General features: G+C 33.7%; 3 protein-coding genes across 6 annotated transcripts; 2 read left to right on the top strand and 1 right to left on the bottom strand.

Annotated features, from left to right (window-relative positions):
- Positions 1 to 77: 77 nt before the first annotated feature.
- On the top strand, positions 78 to 9,883 carry LOC139103741 (WD repeat, SAM and U-box domain-containing protein 1). Of its 2 annotated transcripts, none has more exons than XM_070658716.1 (21): positions 78 to 211; positions 387 to 961; positions 1,817 to 1,992; positions 2,104 to 2,388; positions 2,846 to 2,979; positions 3,071 to 3,242; positions 3,508 to 3,653; positions 3,810 to 4,036; positions 4,123 to 4,361; positions 4,444 to 4,534; positions 4,619 to 4,728; positions 4,790 to 4,932; positions 5,007 to 5,199; positions 5,275 to 5,420; positions 5,746 to 5,963; positions 6,069 to 6,334; positions 6,406 to 6,496; positions 6,588 to 6,682; positions 6,754 to 6,915; positions 6,986 to 7,130; positions 7,233 to 9,883. In XM_070658716.1, the coding sequence occupies exons 5-21, from the start codon at positions 2,873 to 2,875 to the stop codon at positions 7,391 to 7,393; spliced, it is 2,712 nt and encodes a 903-aa protein (XP_070514817.1). In that variant the 5' UTR covers positions 78 to 211; positions 387 to 961; positions 1,817 to 1,992; positions 2,104 to 2,388; positions 2,846 to 2,872; the 3' UTR covers positions 7,394 to 9,883. The 2 variants fall into 2 exon arrangements, with proteins under 2 accessions (XP_070514817.1, XP_070514816.1); XM_070658715.1 differs by having other exon boundaries at positions 5,734 to 5,963.
- Positions 9,884 to 10,210: 327 nt separating this feature from the next.
- Positions 10,211 to 15,253, top strand: LOC139103758 (longitudinals lacking protein, isoforms H/M/V). Of its 3 annotated transcripts, none has more exons than XM_070658748.1 (4): positions 10,211 to 10,334; positions 10,991 to 11,181; positions 11,322 to 11,498; positions 13,841 to 15,253. In XM_070658748.1, exons 2-4 carry the CDS (start codon positions 10,999 to 11,001, stop codon positions 14,531 to 14,533), a joined length of 1,053 nt encoding a protein of 350 aa, XP_070514849.1. In that variant the 5' UTR covers positions 10,211 to 10,334; positions 10,991 to 10,998; the 3' UTR covers positions 14,534 to 15,253. The 3 variants fall into 3 exon arrangements, with proteins under 3 accessions (XP_070514849.1, XP_070514851.1, XP_070514850.1); XM_070658750.1 differs by having other exon boundaries at positions 10,232 to 10,334; positions 10,994 to 11,181; XM_070658749.1 differs by lacking the exon at positions 10,211 to 10,334 and adding an exon at positions 10,401 to 10,782.
- Positions 15,124 to 19,647, bottom strand: Flr (actin-interacting protein 1 flr). Its single transcript, XM_070658723.1, has 13 exons — positions 19,450 to 19,647; positions 17,997 to 18,118; positions 17,835 to 17,925; positions 17,541 to 17,688; positions 17,277 to 17,444; positions 17,028 to 17,196; positions 16,830 to 16,958; positions 16,652 to 16,756; positions 16,258 to 16,578; positions 16,065 to 16,184; positions 15,823 to 15,981; positions 15,433 to 15,583; positions 15,124 to 15,368 (listed from the first exon to the last, which is right to left on the bottom strand). The coding sequence occupies exons 1-13, from the start codon at positions 19,463 to 19,465 to the stop codon at positions 15,259 to 15,261; spliced, it is 1,809 nt and encodes a 602-aa protein (XP_070514824.1). The 5' UTR covers positions 19,466 to 19,647; the 3' UTR covers positions 15,124 to 15,258.
- Positions 19,648 to 19,653: the final 6 nt, after the last annotated feature.

Genomic DNA, 19,653 nt, shown 5'->3' with positions numbered 1-19,653 from the left:
GGTGAACGTGAACACAACTGCCAGTCCCGGACCCGGGATCACCGCGACGCCAATGGCCATCCGGTCACGTGACGAGTTTTTCACCAGGCAGATACGAGGAGGCTGCGCCCAGCGATGTCACAAATTTTCTAAAGCACACTTCTCTGGATCCGGTGTACCCGAATAAATTAAGAATCTAACAAAATAGGACGCTACATGTTTAATTCTAATGGTATGACAGTAATATCGTTACAATTTTTTACGAATATTTCCGATAATCAGGTTTGAATAAACGATTCTTCATTTGCTCTTCTAACGAAGGTTAATGAAAAATTAGAGCTTATACAGCTGCAAGTTCGTTTCGTATATGAAGTTCATCTCGTTCACGTATTAATTATACTTTGCAGATGTACGTATAATTATGAAATAATTGCCTAGAGAAGTCGGATCAGCGAATCGTCATTATCACGCGCTCGCTACGGATGTAACAAAATAGTTTGCCTGATCTGATTATTCGTATATATATATATATATATATATATATATATATATACAATGGATTACGCAATGTCGGACGGGTGTAAAATTGCTCAGCGAGACTGCGAAGGAAAAACAGAATAAGGAAGAAGGACGGAGACAGGGATGTTACAGTTTGCAGCGCAAATACCGCATACAGTTCGTATCTCGCGTTACGCCTTTGTAATATCGATCTGAGCGGTCAGTGGACATGCGTTTAGCGCTTTTAACTTTCATTGTGACAGATGCCCTGTCCGGGGTGTCCCGTTTGAAGTGTCTCGTCGGCAGGAGTGCTATGTCGATCGGGAAATAGTAATATGTGACACCGCCTCGCGACCACCCAACTCGAAACCAGAATCACGACGCGACCGTCATGTACCGTGTGCGTTCTCGTTGACGGAGCGACAAGCACCGCCGAGAAGGGCATCGTCGACTAGCGTGTCTGGAACATGTGCCTTTGCTACTAGTGAGTACCACAGAGAATTAAATGATCATAAGTACGAGTAAACGTGAACAGTATTCTCGTCGACGTATAAATTTCACATGATCGCTGAGACATTGACAATTTTTAACGAATTATATTTAGCAGGAAGGATCCTCCCTTGAGGAGCGTCGGTTTGTTTTCTGCTTGATTGCCTCCTGATTTACTGTTGGTCAATAATTTAATTGAGAGGTTCATTGGCTTGATAACGGATTAAGTAACGGCTCGCCGCCCACGGGGAGCTGTAATGGATGAATTATTATTAAATAGCTATTTTTGCGTCGTTAGGATAACTAATACTGGCAGTATTAATACGTTTTGAAGTCATTTAACTTTTCGGTGAACACGGCATTTTCGAAACTTTACGAATGAAGTTGATTTCTGTTTGACGAATGATGATTGACGCTAAAACTTGTCCGTGTATTGTTTTTTAATTTTTTTTTTCTTTCGTATTCTTATTTCTCTCAAAATATATCTTCTTATTATTAATATTTTTATAATGTAATGAAGTTTTTAACTCGTATTTATACAAATAAAATAGCAAGATTTTAATCGGATGCAACAAAAAATTCGATGATTTTTTTCCAAATAAATTTGATATTTTTCATTGTTGGCATTCAATATCTACGCGTGAAATAAATAACGTCGGACAGTGTGTGCGCAATTAATTTTTCTTTATCATTACAATTCTATCTCGAACATATCATTTGCTAGGTTCTTATCTGATAGTTAATTTTATACAACTACCAGAGGATGCTTTATATAGCGAGTTGTTTCTTTTTTGAACCGCGATATCTATCACGCTTGTAATGATGCAGTAATGTTTGCATTCACTTGTAGATGGAACAGATAAGTGCAATCGATGATTTTTTTTATGTACACGTCAGTGTTGACGATAGAACTCTCATGCGCCACTGTTTAAGCCCGACACTTAATTCTGTCTCTACACCGTGAAAAATTGCTTGTTTTGCTCGATATTCCAAAGTACTATGAAAAACACAATAGTCTATATACAGGTAACTGAGAAAATTATTAGTGCCTCTTTTAAAATTTTTTATTTTGAAAATTAGGTAATTTTATTTTGCTTCATTGATTCCTATTTTAATGACTATTGCATTTAATTGCAGCTGCTGGCGGTTAATATCTAGACAAATGGAATTATTGATTATTCGTCCCTGAATACTGCATCATCAATTATATATAGTAATGAAATTAACGTACGTGGTGAATCAATTGCAATGGAATGCTTCTAATGACGTGTGACGGTCAATGCCAAGGGCTGCTTGACTTTGAGAAACTTTAGAAACCCACTTTACACATATACCCACCTGTAGAACAGTTAGTCGATTCAAGACGCATGTATTATTGAGAAACATGTGCACATCTGATTCTTGAACGTTTAAAAGACAAAGGTTAGAGGTGCTTCGCATGTCTTTCATTACCCCTTACGACATTTCTTCACATGACGATTATGGACAGAATATATACATATATCTAGCGAAAAAATCCATCAAATTTATAAAGACACTTATGATAAATCATAACCATTTCATATCGTCGAAGTGACAGCGTGCGATACAGAGATATGATATTCGCTTGTCGATATTCTAATATCAGAATCTGCCAGTATCTACCGCAGAGGCATACATATTGTACACACTTCCGATTTTGGTCGATAGACAATTTCACCTACTGCAATATTAATTCGTCGATATTCAAAGGAGTTCATATTTCAGAATCGATGAGAAGAGATAACATATTTGATTCGATGAAGAATTGATTCATGTTATTACGCGTTATTAAAGTAGAGAATATTAGTTTGACTTTGAGAAACAACACGGTAAATTAATTTTTTATATGTCTTTACAGCTAAGAACCCCGTTAATCTGGAAAAACATGACTGCCATAGGCGACGTGCAAGCCTTGCAGACTTTGACAGTTTACAGCAGCGATGTAAACAGCGTCGATTTCGCCAGTGATTGCGTTTTGGTAACGGGATCCGGGTAAATATCGATTATTAATATATAGAATATCGCGGTGCCTAGGCACGGTGTATTTTAAGCAGTCATTACTTTTCTCTCTTTTAATACGCAGGGACAAACGTGTCCGGGTTTGGGAATGGCAACCCGGCACTGGCTATGTTGAGGCTTATTTTTCGCCTCTGATGGGACATAAGTATGGTGTGACCTCGGTTAAAATCAGCCCCCAGTCCACCATGCTAGCCACCGCGAGCATAGATGGTACCACGTTGCTCTGGAATTTGCGTGTAGGTTTAAAACATAAAAAAATACAAGTACTAAACAAACGTTGTAACACAACTAGTAAATTTCTCTTCGCGATTTCAATAAATAATAACAATTAATATTTTATTTGTAAAATATCTATAGAAGTCAAAATGAGTTACAATTAAGCGCAAGTAAAAGTCTAAAAAGAATGATCTTTTTATACAAAAATTATTTAAATGGTCTGAAATCGTATATAATTCTAGCAATTATTATCTTGCGTTAATGTTAATTTATATAATTTCAAAGACGGGAACGAAGATACACACTATGGTGCAAGTAGGCGGCGAAGCGGTGAGAGTCTGCAGATTTTCGCCAGATTCGACATTACTCGCGACTGGTGGAGACAATGGGCAAGTCTGTATTTGGGATTTAATTCATCGCAATTTAATCAGGCAAGATTTTTTTAGAAGATTCTTTTTTTTTTAATAATTTAATGAAAAAATATATATTAATTTAATTTTTAAAAGCAAATTAATATTAGCCCTTTCTTAGAATCTTAATTTACTTTAATTAAATTATTATAAGACATGTATTATATTGACTTAAAGGTGTTTTCAAAAGCACGAGGGTGCCGTGCAAAGTCTGTCTTTTTCGCCGGACTCGAGCTGGCTGATTACCACGTGTACATTGGGTGTCTTAAAGCTGTTCTCCACTGCCGAACTGATCGACACTTGTACCTCTAGCAATCAAGAAATCACTGAACTTGTCTCAATCGATGACGCTCACGACATGGGAGTAGTTTGCTGCGACTTTTCAACTTTTCAAGAAGTTACATGTATGAAAATATTGCAGGTGTACTATTTTAAATAAAAAAAAAAAATTGAGACGTGTTATCTTACATGATAATAATTATTATTGCAGGTAACGAGCCATATACTAAGCTGTATCAATTAGTCACATGTGGCAATGATCACGATGTAAAGTTGTGGGAAGTTACAGTGAGCCAGAATAAATGCGAGGCTCAACCTTCTACTGCCACTGTACAGCTTTGCAGAGTGATGGAAAAGCACAGCAGTGCCTTAACTTGCGTCCGTTTCAGCAGCAACGGATTATATATTGCCAGCTGTGGCCTCGATAAAACGGCAGTAATTTGGGAAACGGTAAAAGATTTGTCTTTGGAAATAAATTATTCAAATATGGCAATCAATTTCCTATTAATTATTAATAAATTTTCAAATATAGAGCTCAGGAAAGGTCATAACGATAATTTCCGGTCACAATAGATACATAGCATGCTGCGCTTTTTCACGTGACGGAAGCTTATTAGCGACAGGTATAATCTTCCTGATTTTCGAAAAAGTTGATAATTTTTTTCACATGTCATTATATCATCAATTGGAATTTAATTTAATTACAGGCTCTAACGATAAATCAGTAATTGCATGGGATTTGACGGGAAATTTGACTATTGATTCGGAACTCTCGAGAAACGTTGGAACGAAGTGGTTCGTGAATGATCCTGAAAAGGTAAAACTAATTGTTAATAATAATTTACAAATAATAGCATTAACGAGATTCTCTATTTTAGACCACTATGCACGAACACGATGTAATGAGAAACGTCGAGACGTACTCTAACGAAATAAGATTGATTCAAAGATTGGAGGACCATAACGGCGCCGTGAATAGCGTTGCTTTCTACGGGAATAATCTTTTAGCCTCGGCATCAGGGTATGTTTAAAACTGCGAAATTAGCTACACAACTACGTCAGTTTTATTTTATTTTTTAATTTTCTTACTTGCAGTGATAAATTAGTGCGCATCTGGAGCGTCGAAACGGAAGAAGAAGATGGGGAGGAAGTAATCAAAATACAGGAAAAACCATACGGTCCACTTGACGCTCACACTTACAGCGTTAATTATGTGGAATTTAGTCCGTGTGGTTCAATGCTTGCCTCTTGTTCTCTCGATGGAACGACTCTAGTTTGGAATACAGAAGTAATTATTTTTTAATACAAATAGTATCGTATTTGTAATTTTGCTTTTTTTTTATCGATAATTTTTTATTAACAGACTGGAGAACAAGCAAAATCCTCTTTCGTCAATTCTGGAACAGGAATCCGTGTATGTCGGTGGTCACCTGACGGCACAAAGATTGCTACCGCTGGTGACGACGAAAAGACAACACTTTGGGATATGGAAACCATGGATCAGTTGCAGTACGTATACCTCGATACAAAAAACTAACTAATATACATGTATAACATGTATTTTTAATTCTTAATTAAAATTAAATTAAATTTTTTAATGTAGATTTTGAAGATATTCTAAAATTATAAAGTTTGTCATAGATTAAATATAAACCTTATGAAAAAAACCGTGCTGTAATTGTATGACTATAATACAATCATTTACAAAAAAGTTACGTTCAATTCTATATAAAAATTAATATGTCTGATATACATAATTTAATGCAACATTTTTTGTAAATGGTTATTTTTATATTTGTAGACAGTTAATAATAATTGTTAGGCTACTTTACAGTGTTTTCGAGGGTCACGCCGACGCAATATCAGCCGTTGCGTTTACGCACGATTCCCGATATGTAGTAACTGCGTGCAATGAAGGCACTTGGCGTCTCTTTGATACTCTGGACGAAAAGAACGGTTCCGAAGCATTGATGGTGTGCGACGCAAGTCACGACTTAGGTGTTCAGGGATGCGATTTTAGCCCTACTCCGGGTCCTCTGATGTGTAGTTCATGTAGGGTGTAACCTAATCTATTTTAATTATTATTACTTTTAACTTACTTTAAAGAAATTTTGAAATGAAATGTAAATATTAACGATACATATCGATTTTTTGTAGCCAGAGATACGGATGTGAACCAACAGATATATTTACTGGCAACATGTGGCAATGATTCCTTAGTTAAATTGTGGCATGTAATTATTTCAAACGAGTCAGTAGCCGATCCGGATAGTATTAGATCGAGTAATATTGGAACACGTTACAAGGAAAAGAAATCTTTGAGCGGGCATGGTGGAAACGTAATGTGCGTCCGCTTTTCGCCTGTGCACGGAGAAGTTCTAGGTAGCGTTGCAACGGACAGAACAGCTCGTATATGGAGTGTGGTAAGCGATCAAGACAATAGTGCTTATTAAAAATACCTCAACTATATTTATGACAATTAATGTGTTTTAAGTTTTCCGGAAGCTGCTTATATGTTCTGGAAGATCATGAAAGTCTTGTTACGTCGTGTGCATTTTCCGAAGACACATCATTCTTTGCTACAGGTTTAAAAATTATTTAATGACTTTTTTTTTAAATTTATTTATCATTATATTTTATATAAAAATATTTTACCGTAACAATAATTATTTTTAGGCGCATTGGATAAGACCGTCTTGGTTTGGAAAGTACCTCAGCAATTAGTATCGCAAAGTAATTTAATGGATAGCTTGAGGAACAAGAAAAAACGGGTAAGTAATTTATATTTAAATTACATTAAATGAACGAAGCAAATAATACTTGATAAAATTTTGTTTTTCAGGTTGCGGATTGGAAACTGTATGATACTTTGAAATGGCTGAATGACATTGAATTATCCAGATTATCTAGGAAAGTATTAGCTTTGGGAATAACAGGACGGCATTTGCTATCGGTGTCAGAAAATGAATTGATATCCCGATTGGAAATCGAAGAAGACGAAGAGGTATACCAGATAACAAGACTGATTGTATTTAATTGATTAAATCAAGATTATTATATTAAAATCTTTATAGGCGATGGAAATATTAAAAAAGCAATTATATTGGCTAAAGCGTGAGGATTGCAACGTTATGGAGAATATAGATGAGTCTGAAATTCCTCATGAATTTTTATGTCCGATAACACATGAAATAATGAAAGAACCTGTGCAATGTTCAGGTAAATATATAAAAAAAGGATATTTTTTCTTAAAAACATATTGAAAATTTTTATACTATATGTTTTTTGATAAATTTAATCATATATGATTATTATTTCTAGATGGATTTACTTATGAAAGAGCGGCTATAAACGAATGGTTCCTGTGCGGAAAATATACTAGTCCAATGACAAACGAACCGTTACATGATACTTCCTTTACTTCGAATTTCGCTCTCAGAAACGCTATACTAACTTTACTTCATGGAGAAGGACCACAATAATAATGGCGTTTTTACACTTATGGAAGAAGTTAAAGAAAGAGACAACAGCACGTGTTGGTAATTCATGATACACAATAAGCAATTTTATTCTACGGTATATTAGATATTCAAGAGTTGATAATTTTAACGCAATAAGATTCGTTCTTTTTACAAGATCGAAAAATATTTGAACATCGATCGGTATCTGCGGACCAATTAAACACATATAAAAATATAAAAGACTTAATAGCGATTTCATAATTAAAAAAATACCGCGAGAGGATACCGCGTGAGAACTGAAGTAAAAATTTACAAATTCTGATTTTTCTTTATTTCGAAAAGTGAAATTGAAACTATTGGAGAAATGCTTAGAGAGAACACGTTTTAACAATAACTAAGAAGAATTATCGTAACTCTTAACGAGAAACGGTATGTATTTAAAAACCGTTGATCGACAAGTTATCGATATTGAGAAGCAATGTCTAGAAATGAATATTATCGAAAGATTTCTGAACATTCGATGATATAGTGCGTGTACAACACACGTAATGATCCAGATACCTGATGCAAAGCGACAAGTACAAGTTTACAAAAATTTATGGACAATCTTCGAGATTTATGAATATAGTGGAAGCGTTGGTCTAAATATCAGTTATTACAGAGTAGTGAACGTATATACGTATACATGTAGCTAGAAACATATCGAGAATACACGGATTTTATATCGATTCTAGGCATACATGGGATTTACAATCTCGAATTGAGTCGAACATAGCGTATATGGGTTTGTCGTTCTCTTTTGCATCTCCATTCCAAAATTTTTATAGCTCGAGTCACATTTTCTCAATCAAAGATTGATCGATTGTACGATTCTACGTTACGGAACGTGAAAGGGTTTATAACTTTACGTAAGGCATTTCTTGATATATTATACAAATATTAAATAAAACTAATTTCGAGTTTAAGATTGTATTGACAGGGTTAACTTTGCGCCAGAGAAAGCATTTAGAATTATTTAGAATCGAAGAAAATAATTTCCATAGTTTTCTAAGTATTTTCTTTGGATGCTAAATAATGCTAAAATAATTTCTGCTGCGCTGCAAAGTTGCTAATTTTTATCTTAGAATTGTTGAGGTTTTTAAGTACTGAATACAATTGAAAACTAAGTTTTCAATTTAGTGAATAATGAAAATTTTACGCGTTGTAAAATACGTTTTAGAATGAGTATGCTACTTAGTAGTATAGAAATATTTGTGCCTAATATTACGATGAGATATACTGTATTTCTCGAGATATTAAGGGAACCTCTCGATTTTTTAATCTACAGCATTATCGCGTTTTATTAATATCAAATATTTATTTTCTATAATATAAAGTTTGTAATATATATTAACATAAATATGTTAACGTATGTGATTTACGTATGCTAATAATTCTTCTTTTTTTTTTATTCACAGTTATTAAAATATAATATATTAATTCTTGATACTTTTTATTTATTGCACTGATATATATATACGTAACAGAAAATTTAATTTTTTAAATATATTGTTATCAATAACAGCAAAGCTCAGAGTGCTTACTAATTATTAATTATTGTTGTAAATGCTGTAGACTTTATTATACACTTTTTAGATCGATGATATTATGAATATAAATAGCTATAATCATTTTATAATAACACCGTATTAAAACTCTTACAGTAGTTTTTAAGTGTTAAAAACAATTACAAAAACTGTATATAAAATTATATAATTATATATAGACTAACTATACGTGTGTGTACTGCTTGGAGGAGCGCAAACCGTCGATTCATTTCTCTTTCCGAGAAATTAGTCAAGAAGAAGTTTTCAAAAACTTAATCGTTTATAATTAGCGTTCACCGCACGGGTTTTTACATGATTTCTACGAACTTTTTAATCACCCATTACGAACACGGTTTTGTAATTGTATGTCTTCAAATATCGTCACTCGAATTTAAAGTCTGTATTTCTGTGATATAATTGAGAAATCGTTTGGACACTTGTTGTGTAATCAAAGTAATGCGTTGTATGCACGATCGAGATTAATATACGCTTGGAATCGCGTTAATGAGAAGTATTTGGGCGCAACTAAGTGTTCGAGCTTGAACGTTATGCAATTTTACAATTGTAAAAAGTGTGATTTTTCTGTATGAATATATATAAATAATAAAATCAATAACTGTAATAATATTTTTGGCGGCAGCAATTTGTATATACTAGAACAAACTATGTGCACGCTTTGCGTGCGCTATTTTTTAAAAGGTCCCAATTCGTGCGCGTCATTATAATTGAGTAATCTATAATCGACGACGTGTTATTGGTTTAAGACACCCGATTACAAACTACGAAAAAAAAATGATGCGACTTACCAATCTGCATGAGCTCCAGCGGAGTCGTAGAATTCTGCCGGTGACTGTAACATAAAAAGTAAAATATTAATGTAGACGTGTCAGTAAATTAATAAGATTAATGAAAAAAAAGGTAAAAATTTTTTTTTTAATAAAGATTTTATTTTAAAAAATTTATGCTTACCTAAAAGTTGCTCCGCCGATGCAGGATGCCCTTCCTGGGCCTCCTTCTCCTCTCAGGATGTCTGCGGAATGTCGGGTTGGTCCTTCCTTCAATAGTAATTATCTGAAACAGAAAAAATGCAGTTAATATTCTGTTCTGTTCTGTTCTGTTCTAGTTTCAACTGTATTCGAAAGCGTCGTATGAATGGCGGTAAAATCGTTTTGAGGCGACACCAAGAGATGGCTTTGAGCTCGCTCCTGTCAATCGCGGCTCATTTTAATTCGACTGAGCTCCTCTGCACTCTTCTGGCTGTGCGTGATCCGTGCTAATCGCGATTATGGCGCTCGTCAGATGAGAGCGGAGTCGAGCGGAGTAGTGTCGCGCTGGGTACGGGTCGTTCGTGGCGAACGGACTTGGATTTTTACGAGGTAAGAGCCACGATAAACCAACTACGAATCCCTTATTCTTGAAAATTTTACCGCGGCTCACGAATCGACGACCTCGGCGTTTTCGAATCGGCGCTGGTAAGCCGCCCGCCGCGCGCTGGCGAGCCGTCCGCGAGTCACGAGACGGCCGTCCTTTTCCTCCAGCCATACCTGAGTACAATAATAGATTTGGCTGGAACCTGCACCGAGCCTGATTAAATAAATAGTATTGTGTCCCTCGGCTTGTCTCTCGAATTGGGCGCTGCCTCTCTCGCGTCGCGATCCCGCGTCCGCGGCGTAGATCCCCATCTCACGAGCTACGAGAACGGAAGATAATCCCTCTTTTGCCCTTACGTTCTTTTAACCCTGTTACTGAATCGTTACGCGCCCGTTTCCACGATGTTCAGTACAGTTTAGCGCACATAAATCAACGCAGACGCGAATCTGTGCGGTAAAGTATTTTTTCTTTTCACCAACCCGTTTTTTAAAAATAATTTTTTTTTTTCTTAAGAAAATTACGTGTTTTTTTATTTATTTATTATATGTATATATTTTATTTTATTTTTTTGCTGTAAGCTGAAGCCCTGTGCTTCTTTTTCTTTTACGTCATTATCTTTTTAATGAAACTGTTTTAATAAGGCGTTTCTTTTTTCTTGCAGCAGACGACATGGAAGGGCAACAATTCTGTTTACGGTGGCATAATTTTCAAAATACTCTTTTGAGCTCACTTCCAAAGTTACTTGACGGTGGTCATCTAACAGACGTTACACTCAGCGCTGGCGGCAGACACATTCATGCTCATAGAATTATACTCTCCGCCTGTAGTTATTACTTTAAAGAACTCTTTAAGGTATATATAGATGAAAATATTTTAATTATGTTATACAAATATATATTATATTTCTTAGCGATATAGTAGAATGCATGAATTTCTGAAATATTTTCAATGATATCGATTATAAAAATAAATCCCTACAAATATGTTTTTAGGACTTGAGCTCGCTACAACATCCTGTCATTGTGCTGCCAGGCATGGAATATGCAAATCTGTGTGCTCTGGTCAAGTTTATGTATAATGGAGAAGTGAATATTTATCAAGAGCAATTACCTGCCCTTTTAGCTATGGCTGACACATTGCATATTTGTGGATTAGCTGATATGGCTGGGGTAAGTGTTCTCTTCTATTATTTAACATTATTGAAATGTAGGAATTATTTGGAAACATTAGAAAAGCTTGTGTAAAAAAGAATTATGCTATATTATATATCTACATTGTGTTTTCTAAATGTATTTCTCAATCTTTTTAGTATTAGCATTTAATTTGTATATATATTTATATATATATATATATATATATATATTTTTTTTTTTAATCAGCAATAATTTGTATTTTAGGTGTACAAATTATTGAAATAGAACTTTTGTTATTACTGTTAAATTAAAAAAATAAAATATATTTGTAGTTTTATATGGGCACTAGATAATATTTTTAAATACGTTTATATTTTATTATAATATATCCAGATATAAAGACTGTGATTTTTTTTTTTTTTATATTATTGATGTTTTTTTTTTTAGTACTTAAGGTAATTAGCATGAATAATATTTAATCTTTTTAATACGCTTATTCTCAGTTAAAAAGTTTCTTAATTGCTATAACAGCATGTGTTTCTTAAGCGCCGTTATGTGAAAATATGATATTCTCTTTAATAATTCTTACCATTTCTTATCAACATTTTATCTTTCACATATGTATCTGTTGCAATTTACAAAAAAAAAAAACCCCTGACTTGTTGATACATTCAACACATACAAAGTATATAGATGTATGAAAATTATGCAATTTTTTTTACTAATGAACTGCACCATTTTGAAATGCATTTTTCTTTCACATTCTTTCTCCCTTTTTTCATTAACATTGATATACAACTGTTTATGCATTGTAATATTTAATTAATAGTATCTATATTCTCTTTAGCTAATAAATAATATTGCTTCTTTAATGGAATATGTCGATATATTCGTTTTCAATTGTTTTTTTTTTTTTAATGTAACATATTGCATATTAAAGATGTAATCTAATATGCGATAGTAGTAAGTGTTGGAATCATTTATTAGAGTTGTAAGTAAAGCTATTAAGTAGAATTTGTCTTATCTATAAAATCGTGATATAAATTTCTATATTTCGCAGCATATTATATACATATATATGTTATTGTAAATAATAAATACTTCCCTTGTAACATGCATGTCTGATACCAATGTACCTAAAAAGAAAAAATTACAGAATTACCGCAATATTGTCACGAATATACTTTTACAAAAATCGCAGATAATTAGTTTCTCTTTTATTTATTCAGCAGAACGGAGAACGAAACAAAATTCACGTTCGCTTGTTCCTCACTTAATCTTTTTATATTACCCTGATCGTGTTGTTTTGTTCAGGTTACTTAAACACATTCACTGTCGTTCCTCAAGAAGTACTTCACGAAGGAATTATACCGCTACACATATTATGTTCGTACATGCATCGAAGGAACGATAATGAATAAAAACGATATCCACGAGATCAAGATCGTTGTGTGTGTTGCAACTAAATGCAAGTGGATGCATCCCATGGAACCTTACCCCATAGAATGACTTTACAGGTATATCTAAAATAGCTTCTTCCATGAATCTCTAAATTACTAAAACTATACATTACCGAAATTAGAACAGCGATTTTATACGACAGTTATGTTCTTTTTTTTCGCAGTACAATAATGCTTAACATGTTTAGTCAAGTGTGATGATAACAAACGTTTAGCACTAATTTGTCGATTCTAAAGATATTGTTTAAAAGAAAAAAAAGAGAACATGCATGAAAATCTAAAGACGATTTTTAGAAATGGATTTCGAATGGAGAGTCAACAATCGTGGACTTTTATGTGCTAAACTGTTAAAATTCAGTAACTCTTGACTAATTTTTTTTAATTTTTTTTTTCACGAAAGATTAGATATTATATTCGAAATATTTATTATTGCTTAACGCATATGTATTGTAGGATTGATATAAATAAAAAAAACAATGTTTCAAAAATTATCATGCTAAATATCCTTAAGTAATATGTCCTAATATGAATTTTAAATAGATATAAATATATTTAAATTGCACAAAAGTAAATAACTGTGCAATGCATAACCTGTTGTATCATATCATATATTTTAGCTTATTTTCATGAGTTTTGACACATTCATTGTTGTATACCATTAATATCTACACTTTCCAAAAGTTAAAAAATTAAATTATTAAAAGTAATTTGCATTTTATTAATATAATAAAATATATTTTAATATAAATGTATGGTATATAAACTAACATACTTTTAATATAAATGTATGGTAAAACGTCTAATAAAACATACTTTTTTTCTCTCTCTAAAATAATAGTCTGCAATAGTGCCTTTAATGGAAAAATATGACAATTATTTTATGTAATTTGCATGATTATGAATATTTTTTTATTTCAGAAAAATTCTAGACAGGATAACGGCTTATATGTGCAATCGTCAGTAGACCATCCTCAGGAAAGACTATCAAATGAAGAGATAATAAAGACAGAGTCAAAAGACAATATAACAGCTGGATCGTCAGAATGTGGATCCGTACCAATACCGTTGCCTAAAGTAACGGATAATTTAGAGGACGAAGATCCTAATAACGATCAAGAAAGTATATCATATTGCGTTAAGACAAAGCCCTATTACTCCATAAATGCAAAGTTAAACCAAAGGGAGAAAACGTCTGTTCCTGTTAATGTGTCTGTTAATAAATATATCGATAGAGGTTACTCAGAGAATATAGCGGATGAGGCAGCGTCGATTGTGGAGGATCAAATCGCACCTATAGAGGATGTAAAGCCACCGCCAGCCGTGTGGGACGCGAGTTTCAAATTGCTTGCGGCGTCCACTCCCAGTAGAACTTCTCAAACTTACAACAAATCCAGTGTCACTTGTCTTATCTGTGGTAAACAATTGAGTAATCAGTACAATTTGCGAGTACATATGGAGACGCATAGCAATAGTTCATACAGCTGCACATCGTGTTCGCACGTGTCACGATCGCGAGACGCTCTCAGGAAACACGTGTCTTACAGACACCCGGTAGCTTCCTCTCAAAAACGTCCACGGTATAATACATCAAAACCATCATCAATACTGTGATGGTAAAGTTACTACTGTGTTATGCTATAGACACACTTTAACCCTCACTAGGATACCTTCTTATTAAATTATATCTTTTTATTGACATTAAAAATTTTTTGTTAAATTACAAAAAAAAAGATTGAAGCCAAAAAAATTATTAAACATAAAAAAAAATAGACTATTGTTTTTAGATATAATTAAAAAATAATTTAGAAGTTTGTAAAACGAATATGTCTACCTGTGAGTGGTAGACGAATGGTTACGAACATAGCTGAAAGAAATAAAAACAATATTGGACTGATTAATGATAAGTCATAATAACATCGTACAAAGTAAAAGTGTGATCATGTTCCTGAAGACCTTTAGTGTTCGAATTGTTATCACTTTCTTGTTATTGTTATATCGTTTTAATAAAGACAAATTAGACAAGTAGTGTGATTCCTAGTGCAAATACAATATATATATATATATATATATATATATATAAATATATATATATATATATATGTACGAAATCTCTACATATGTGAAAAATAAAGCTGCGGATTTAGTTATATGGGATGTGAATTATTCTACTAATAAAGTTGATAAAAAAAGTGCAAAAGAGATTGCAATATAATTTTTTAATCATATATCAAGAATTGTATTAAAAAATAATATACAATATTTGTAGACTACGAAATAAATAAAATGCCTCCAAAATTGAGTCTCTTTAAAAGTGGCAAAATTCATCCAAAAGTTAATTATATTTTCTCTATACGCCATATTTTAGTATTGCAGTCCTGTCCGACGGAGATTAAAGTTTCCTCATCCAGCCAAACCAAGCGCGTTATTTGACTCTGTGGATGAGCATCTGAAACACATGAATGTTTGTTAATTATCCAGTTCGTTTACGAATGATACTTTGTTACGCTTACTTTTGATAATAGTATGTTTTGCTGGATTTGTTACACTCCAAATAATGATAGTCGTATCAAGACTACCGCTCGCGACCATATCAGAGTTTGGAGACCATGCGACGGAGTTCACTCTTGCATTGTGGAAGCCCCATTCTCTATTATGTGCAAGCTGCAAATTAAATGAATATTTTTTATATTCTATCTTAAAATCATGTTTTTTTAATTATATTTGTACAAGCGTACACACATTTAGCCCCATTTGTGCTACTCACCTTCTGTTAATGTCCAATAAGCGTAACAACAAGCCGTTAATAGTATATTATTAATTAAAGCATGATCACATAATTATTATTATTTATCGGATCTTATATAACAGCTAAATCGATCAATTTATACAAAATATATTACCTTATATTCTGGTAGTGCGTAAAGTATAACTTTTCGGTTTGCATCACAGGCGACTAAATATTTATTATCGGGACTATATGAGGTATCCGTAACTGGACCCAGGTGTTCTAATTCAGTCTTTTGAGTTAATGTAGTATCTGACAGCTCGTAAATATAAACCTACATATAAATTGTATAAAGATTGATAATAGTATCCATTTATATTTATATATTTTTTACTATTATATAAATGAGAAACAAACTTTATTATCAGATGTGGAGCCTACAGCTACATCACTAGTTTCTTGATTAATTGACACGCATGACGGCTCGTAATTAATTGATAAACTCGATAATTTTTTACCATCCTGCGTAATTGCGATCTACAAATCATATTACTAATTTAGCATTGTTATACAAAGTTTATGTGTAAAATATCCACATAGATCAACCAACCTGTCGAACTGAAGCCACCACAGCTATATCATTATATATGTCCAGACCTCGGGGTTGTGAATCCAATTTTACCACGGCGGTTTCTGCATATGCATTTGTCGCAATATCGATTAACCTTAAAGTATCATCGATACCGGCGGTATAGAGCAAGTTACCCGTAGCTTTCATTCCGTTAATTTGATTACCATGACCATGCCCTTGTACGCGATCATTTTCTCCTGTCTCTGCATTCCAATTAGTAATGTAGCCATCGTGAGAACCGGTATAAATCGTACTTCTATCAGGACTTAATGTTAGCACCGTTATTGGCTTATTATGACCCTGAAAAATATTAAATTAAAATTAGCGTTGAAAATTAGCGTTAACTTTAAAAGATATTAATCAATAGAATTACTTTTATTATCTTTATAGGCTTCTCAGGATTATCGACGTCAAGATAATTAATGAAACCGCTAAGTGACACGGATAGTAAATATTTTCCTTGCCATAGACAGCTCACCTAAAATCACATGCATTATTTTAATTTATCGCCATTACATATCTTTTAAACTGAGACTTTATCGATTACAAACTTGTTGATCGTCAACAGTCGTTCCCATGTTGAACTCGGTAATTAATGAACGTGTCTCAACATCCCAAAGTTTACAAGTTTTATCTCCAGAGGCAGTTAATAATTGTTTGCCGTCAGGTTTCCATGCAACCTGTAAATCGTTTGATTTTAATACATCGTTTAATTATCGCATAAACATCGAATAAAATAAATTACTTACCCCGTAGACTCCACCTTGGTGTGCAGGGGATCCTATTTCCCCAACGAAATCAGAAGTTGTTCCGTTATATATAAATACTTTTCCGTCGAATCCACCGGAAGCGAACAGATTTCCGTCGGGTGAATAACGTACAGTTTGAACGAAACGAGTATGCTCTTGCTTAGTCATTCTGTATAAAACATATTAAAATAAAAGTTCTTATTTTCAAAACGGAACCAATACCGAATTTCGTGTGCGTATAATACATACTTGAATTTGAACGGAGGACCCTCGAAAACACCGATAGTATTATCTTCACTTCCAGTTATTAATCTAAATGGTCTAGCTGGTCTAAAGTCGCACGAGTTAATAGATTTACTTTGTCCAGAGATCTCGCCCACCGACGTTCCTGTTTCTGCCATAAAGACATGCCCAAATCTAAACACAATTATTAACGGATTAATATTTTTTTAACGATCTATCTTAGCCTTCTTCAATATCTTACTTCAATGCATTCTAGTGAGCAAAGTATACCTTTCTCTCCCTTCTCCGACCACGACCATGCGCTGGCTATCCGGTGACCAAGCAATGTCTTTAATGGGCCCGCCGATAGGGTGGAATTCATTTTTTAATATATGCTCCTTATTAACTGTATCCCAAATGCGTACTTTACCCGACTGATCTGAAAGTAATGTCTTATTTTTTTTAACTCTATTATTAATTATCTATATTAAATGGAGGACATAATCGAACGGTTGAAAAACGAGTTAAGCGCTATTTAATATTTTATGTTTCGCAATTTTTTTTAATATTAATAATGCAACATACCTCCTGAAGCTATGTAAAAACCGCTAGGAGAATATTTGGCAACGTTTACAGGGCAAGAATGTTCCGTATAAACATCCGCGATTGCAGGATTCTGTAACAGTATGTAAATTAGTATATCCGTATTCGATAATAGTAATCATTTATTATAGTAGAGAAACTCACGTCAATATTTCTAATGATAACACTGTTACCATTAGTGTATAAAAAGTTCTTTCCTTTAGGATCACCGCCCAGCACAAGAGGTTGTCCCCTTTGAGTTCTCGGTAATGCAGCAAATATATATTCTGTAAAAAATAAAAATCTATAAAGAAACGGTAGAAAAATATTACGTTAATTTTCAAATAAATTAAATATTAATATAACAATCAAATAATTTAATTTACAGATTTTCCACAAAATTGTTTTTTTTTTTTTTAATGTAATTAATAAATAAATGAGCAACAAACGATTTGGTTTATCAGAAAAATATCGAGATAATGTGATAGCACGAGAGAGATCGAATATCAAGCAAACAAACACATAATACATCCATGTGCTGGAACCAAAATACTCTTCCTTGATACATTGGCACGAGTCCAGCTCCTAATATTTCAAATTATTTTGAGCACTAACAAGCTATAGTTTATTCTTCTGCATCATGCTATAATTCCAGAATTAAAATATTGCATAGTATTTTGTAAATTCATTAAAAAGAATTTGTAAAACTAATTTTAAAATAATTATTATAAAAGTATATTAGTTTAAATATATTATAATAATAATAAAACGTTTCTTTTCTTTTTCTTCATAAATAATTTTTTGATTTAAATACAACAAAAACATTAAAAACATTTAAAAAAAAATTACAATAAAATGATTTCTTTTTCTGTAGATTTTATTTTAATCCGATAAGAATGCAATGTCGAGCAAATCTTATCAAAAGTCCAATTAAACTTTGATATCCAGTTGTGAATCATCTTTTATTTTACTTGTAACCGTGTGTGTGTGTAACAGGGTGTATCAAAAGTTTTTCATATTCTTACTCTAAAAAAAAATTTAATTAGGATTAAATTCTTTTGGTTTTTTTACGTAAGCAATTATAAAAACAAAAACAAAAAAAAAACATACAATAAAAAGAAAAGTTAAAAATTACAGAAGAGACAAAAATGATTCAGGATCAAGTATAACAACTAAAGTTATAATTATTCTTCCGTATTAAATTTACAATTTTATTTCGCGGAGACGAGATCGGTTAAATAAATTTTTTTGCGCGCTTAAAACCAAAATGTTTCCTTCAACTTTCGTCCTAGAACGGATGCCCGAGGCGGAAACGCCAATAACTTTCGAGCACCCTGTATATGCACACTGACAACTGTGCGTCCGGCGTTATCCTGTCACGCAAGTATGACGACGCTCGTACGGCGAGTCGGAGTCTAGGACTCTAGTCTAGACTCCGCTCTAGGCAAGTCAGGTAAACGAATTTCTACGCGGAAGGAGCCGCGTGGGAGGATAATTCGAACCGTCGTGTCGTCGACGTGTCGCGGACCCGGCCCGGAGATAGAGAGAGTAACACCTTGCGGCGGCTTCGCGGATGCTCGAAGCCGGGCTCGGTGCGCGAGGACAAAACACGACTTACTCGTTTCGTACGACATCTCGCCGGTGCGCCCTGTGTCACTGCGTGCCCAACGATGTTTCACCGAGCCAGGGGAATCTGGTACGTCACGCGGCGAGGATGCGACGTCCACGGCAGGCCTACGTGTGAATGCTCGCGAGCACCACCTCTCGCACGTACACGCGCTCGTACCCACATACACGCGCGGGCGCTCACACACACGTGACG

Source organism: Cardiocondyla obscurior, linkage group LG06 (assembly GCF_019399895.1).
Source record: "Cardiocondyla obscurior isolate alpha-2009 linkage group LG06, Cobs3.1, whole genome shotgun sequence".
Lineage (NCBI taxonomy): Eukaryota > Metazoa > Arthropoda > Insecta > Hymenoptera > Formicidae > Cardiocondyla > Cardiocondyla obscurior.
The sequence above is the reverse complement of the archived record's forward strand: the minus strand, read 5'-3'. Positions and strand labels throughout refer to the sequence as shown.

Coding starts and splice junctions, on each gene's coding strand:
- LOC139103741 (XM_070658715.1), top strand. CDS start 2,873: ATGACTGCCATAGGCGACGTGCAAGCCTTGCAGACTTTGACAGTTTAC. Junction 4,037..4,122: donor AACTTTTCAAGAAGTTACAT/GTATGAAAATAT, acceptor TTATTATTGCAG/GTAACGAGCCATATACTAAG. Junction 6,497..6,587: donor CACATCATTCTTTGCTACAG/GTTTAAAAATTA, acceptor AATTATTTTTAG/GCGCATTGGATAAGACCGTC.
- LOC139103758 (XM_070658748.1), top strand. CDS start 10,999: ATGGAAGGGCAACAATTCTGTTTACGGTGGCATAATTTTCAAAATACT. Junction 11,182..11,321: donor ACTTTAAAGAACTCTTTAAG/GTATATATAGAT, acceptor ATATGTTTTTAG/GACTTGAGCTCGCTACAACA. Junction 11,499..13,840: donor GATTAGCTGATATGGCTGGG/GTAAGTGTTCTC, acceptor TTTTTATTTCAG/AAAAATTCTAGACAGGATAA.
- Flr (XM_070658723.1), bottom strand. Junction 16,757..16,829: donor CGACTGTTGACGATCAACAA/GTTTGTAATCGA, acceptor ATGTGATTTTAG/GTGAGCTGTCTATGGCAAGG. Junction 16,185..16,257: donor TGGTGGCTTCAGTTCGACAG/GTTGGTTGATCT, acceptor TATGATTTGTAG/ATCGCAATTACGCAGGATGG.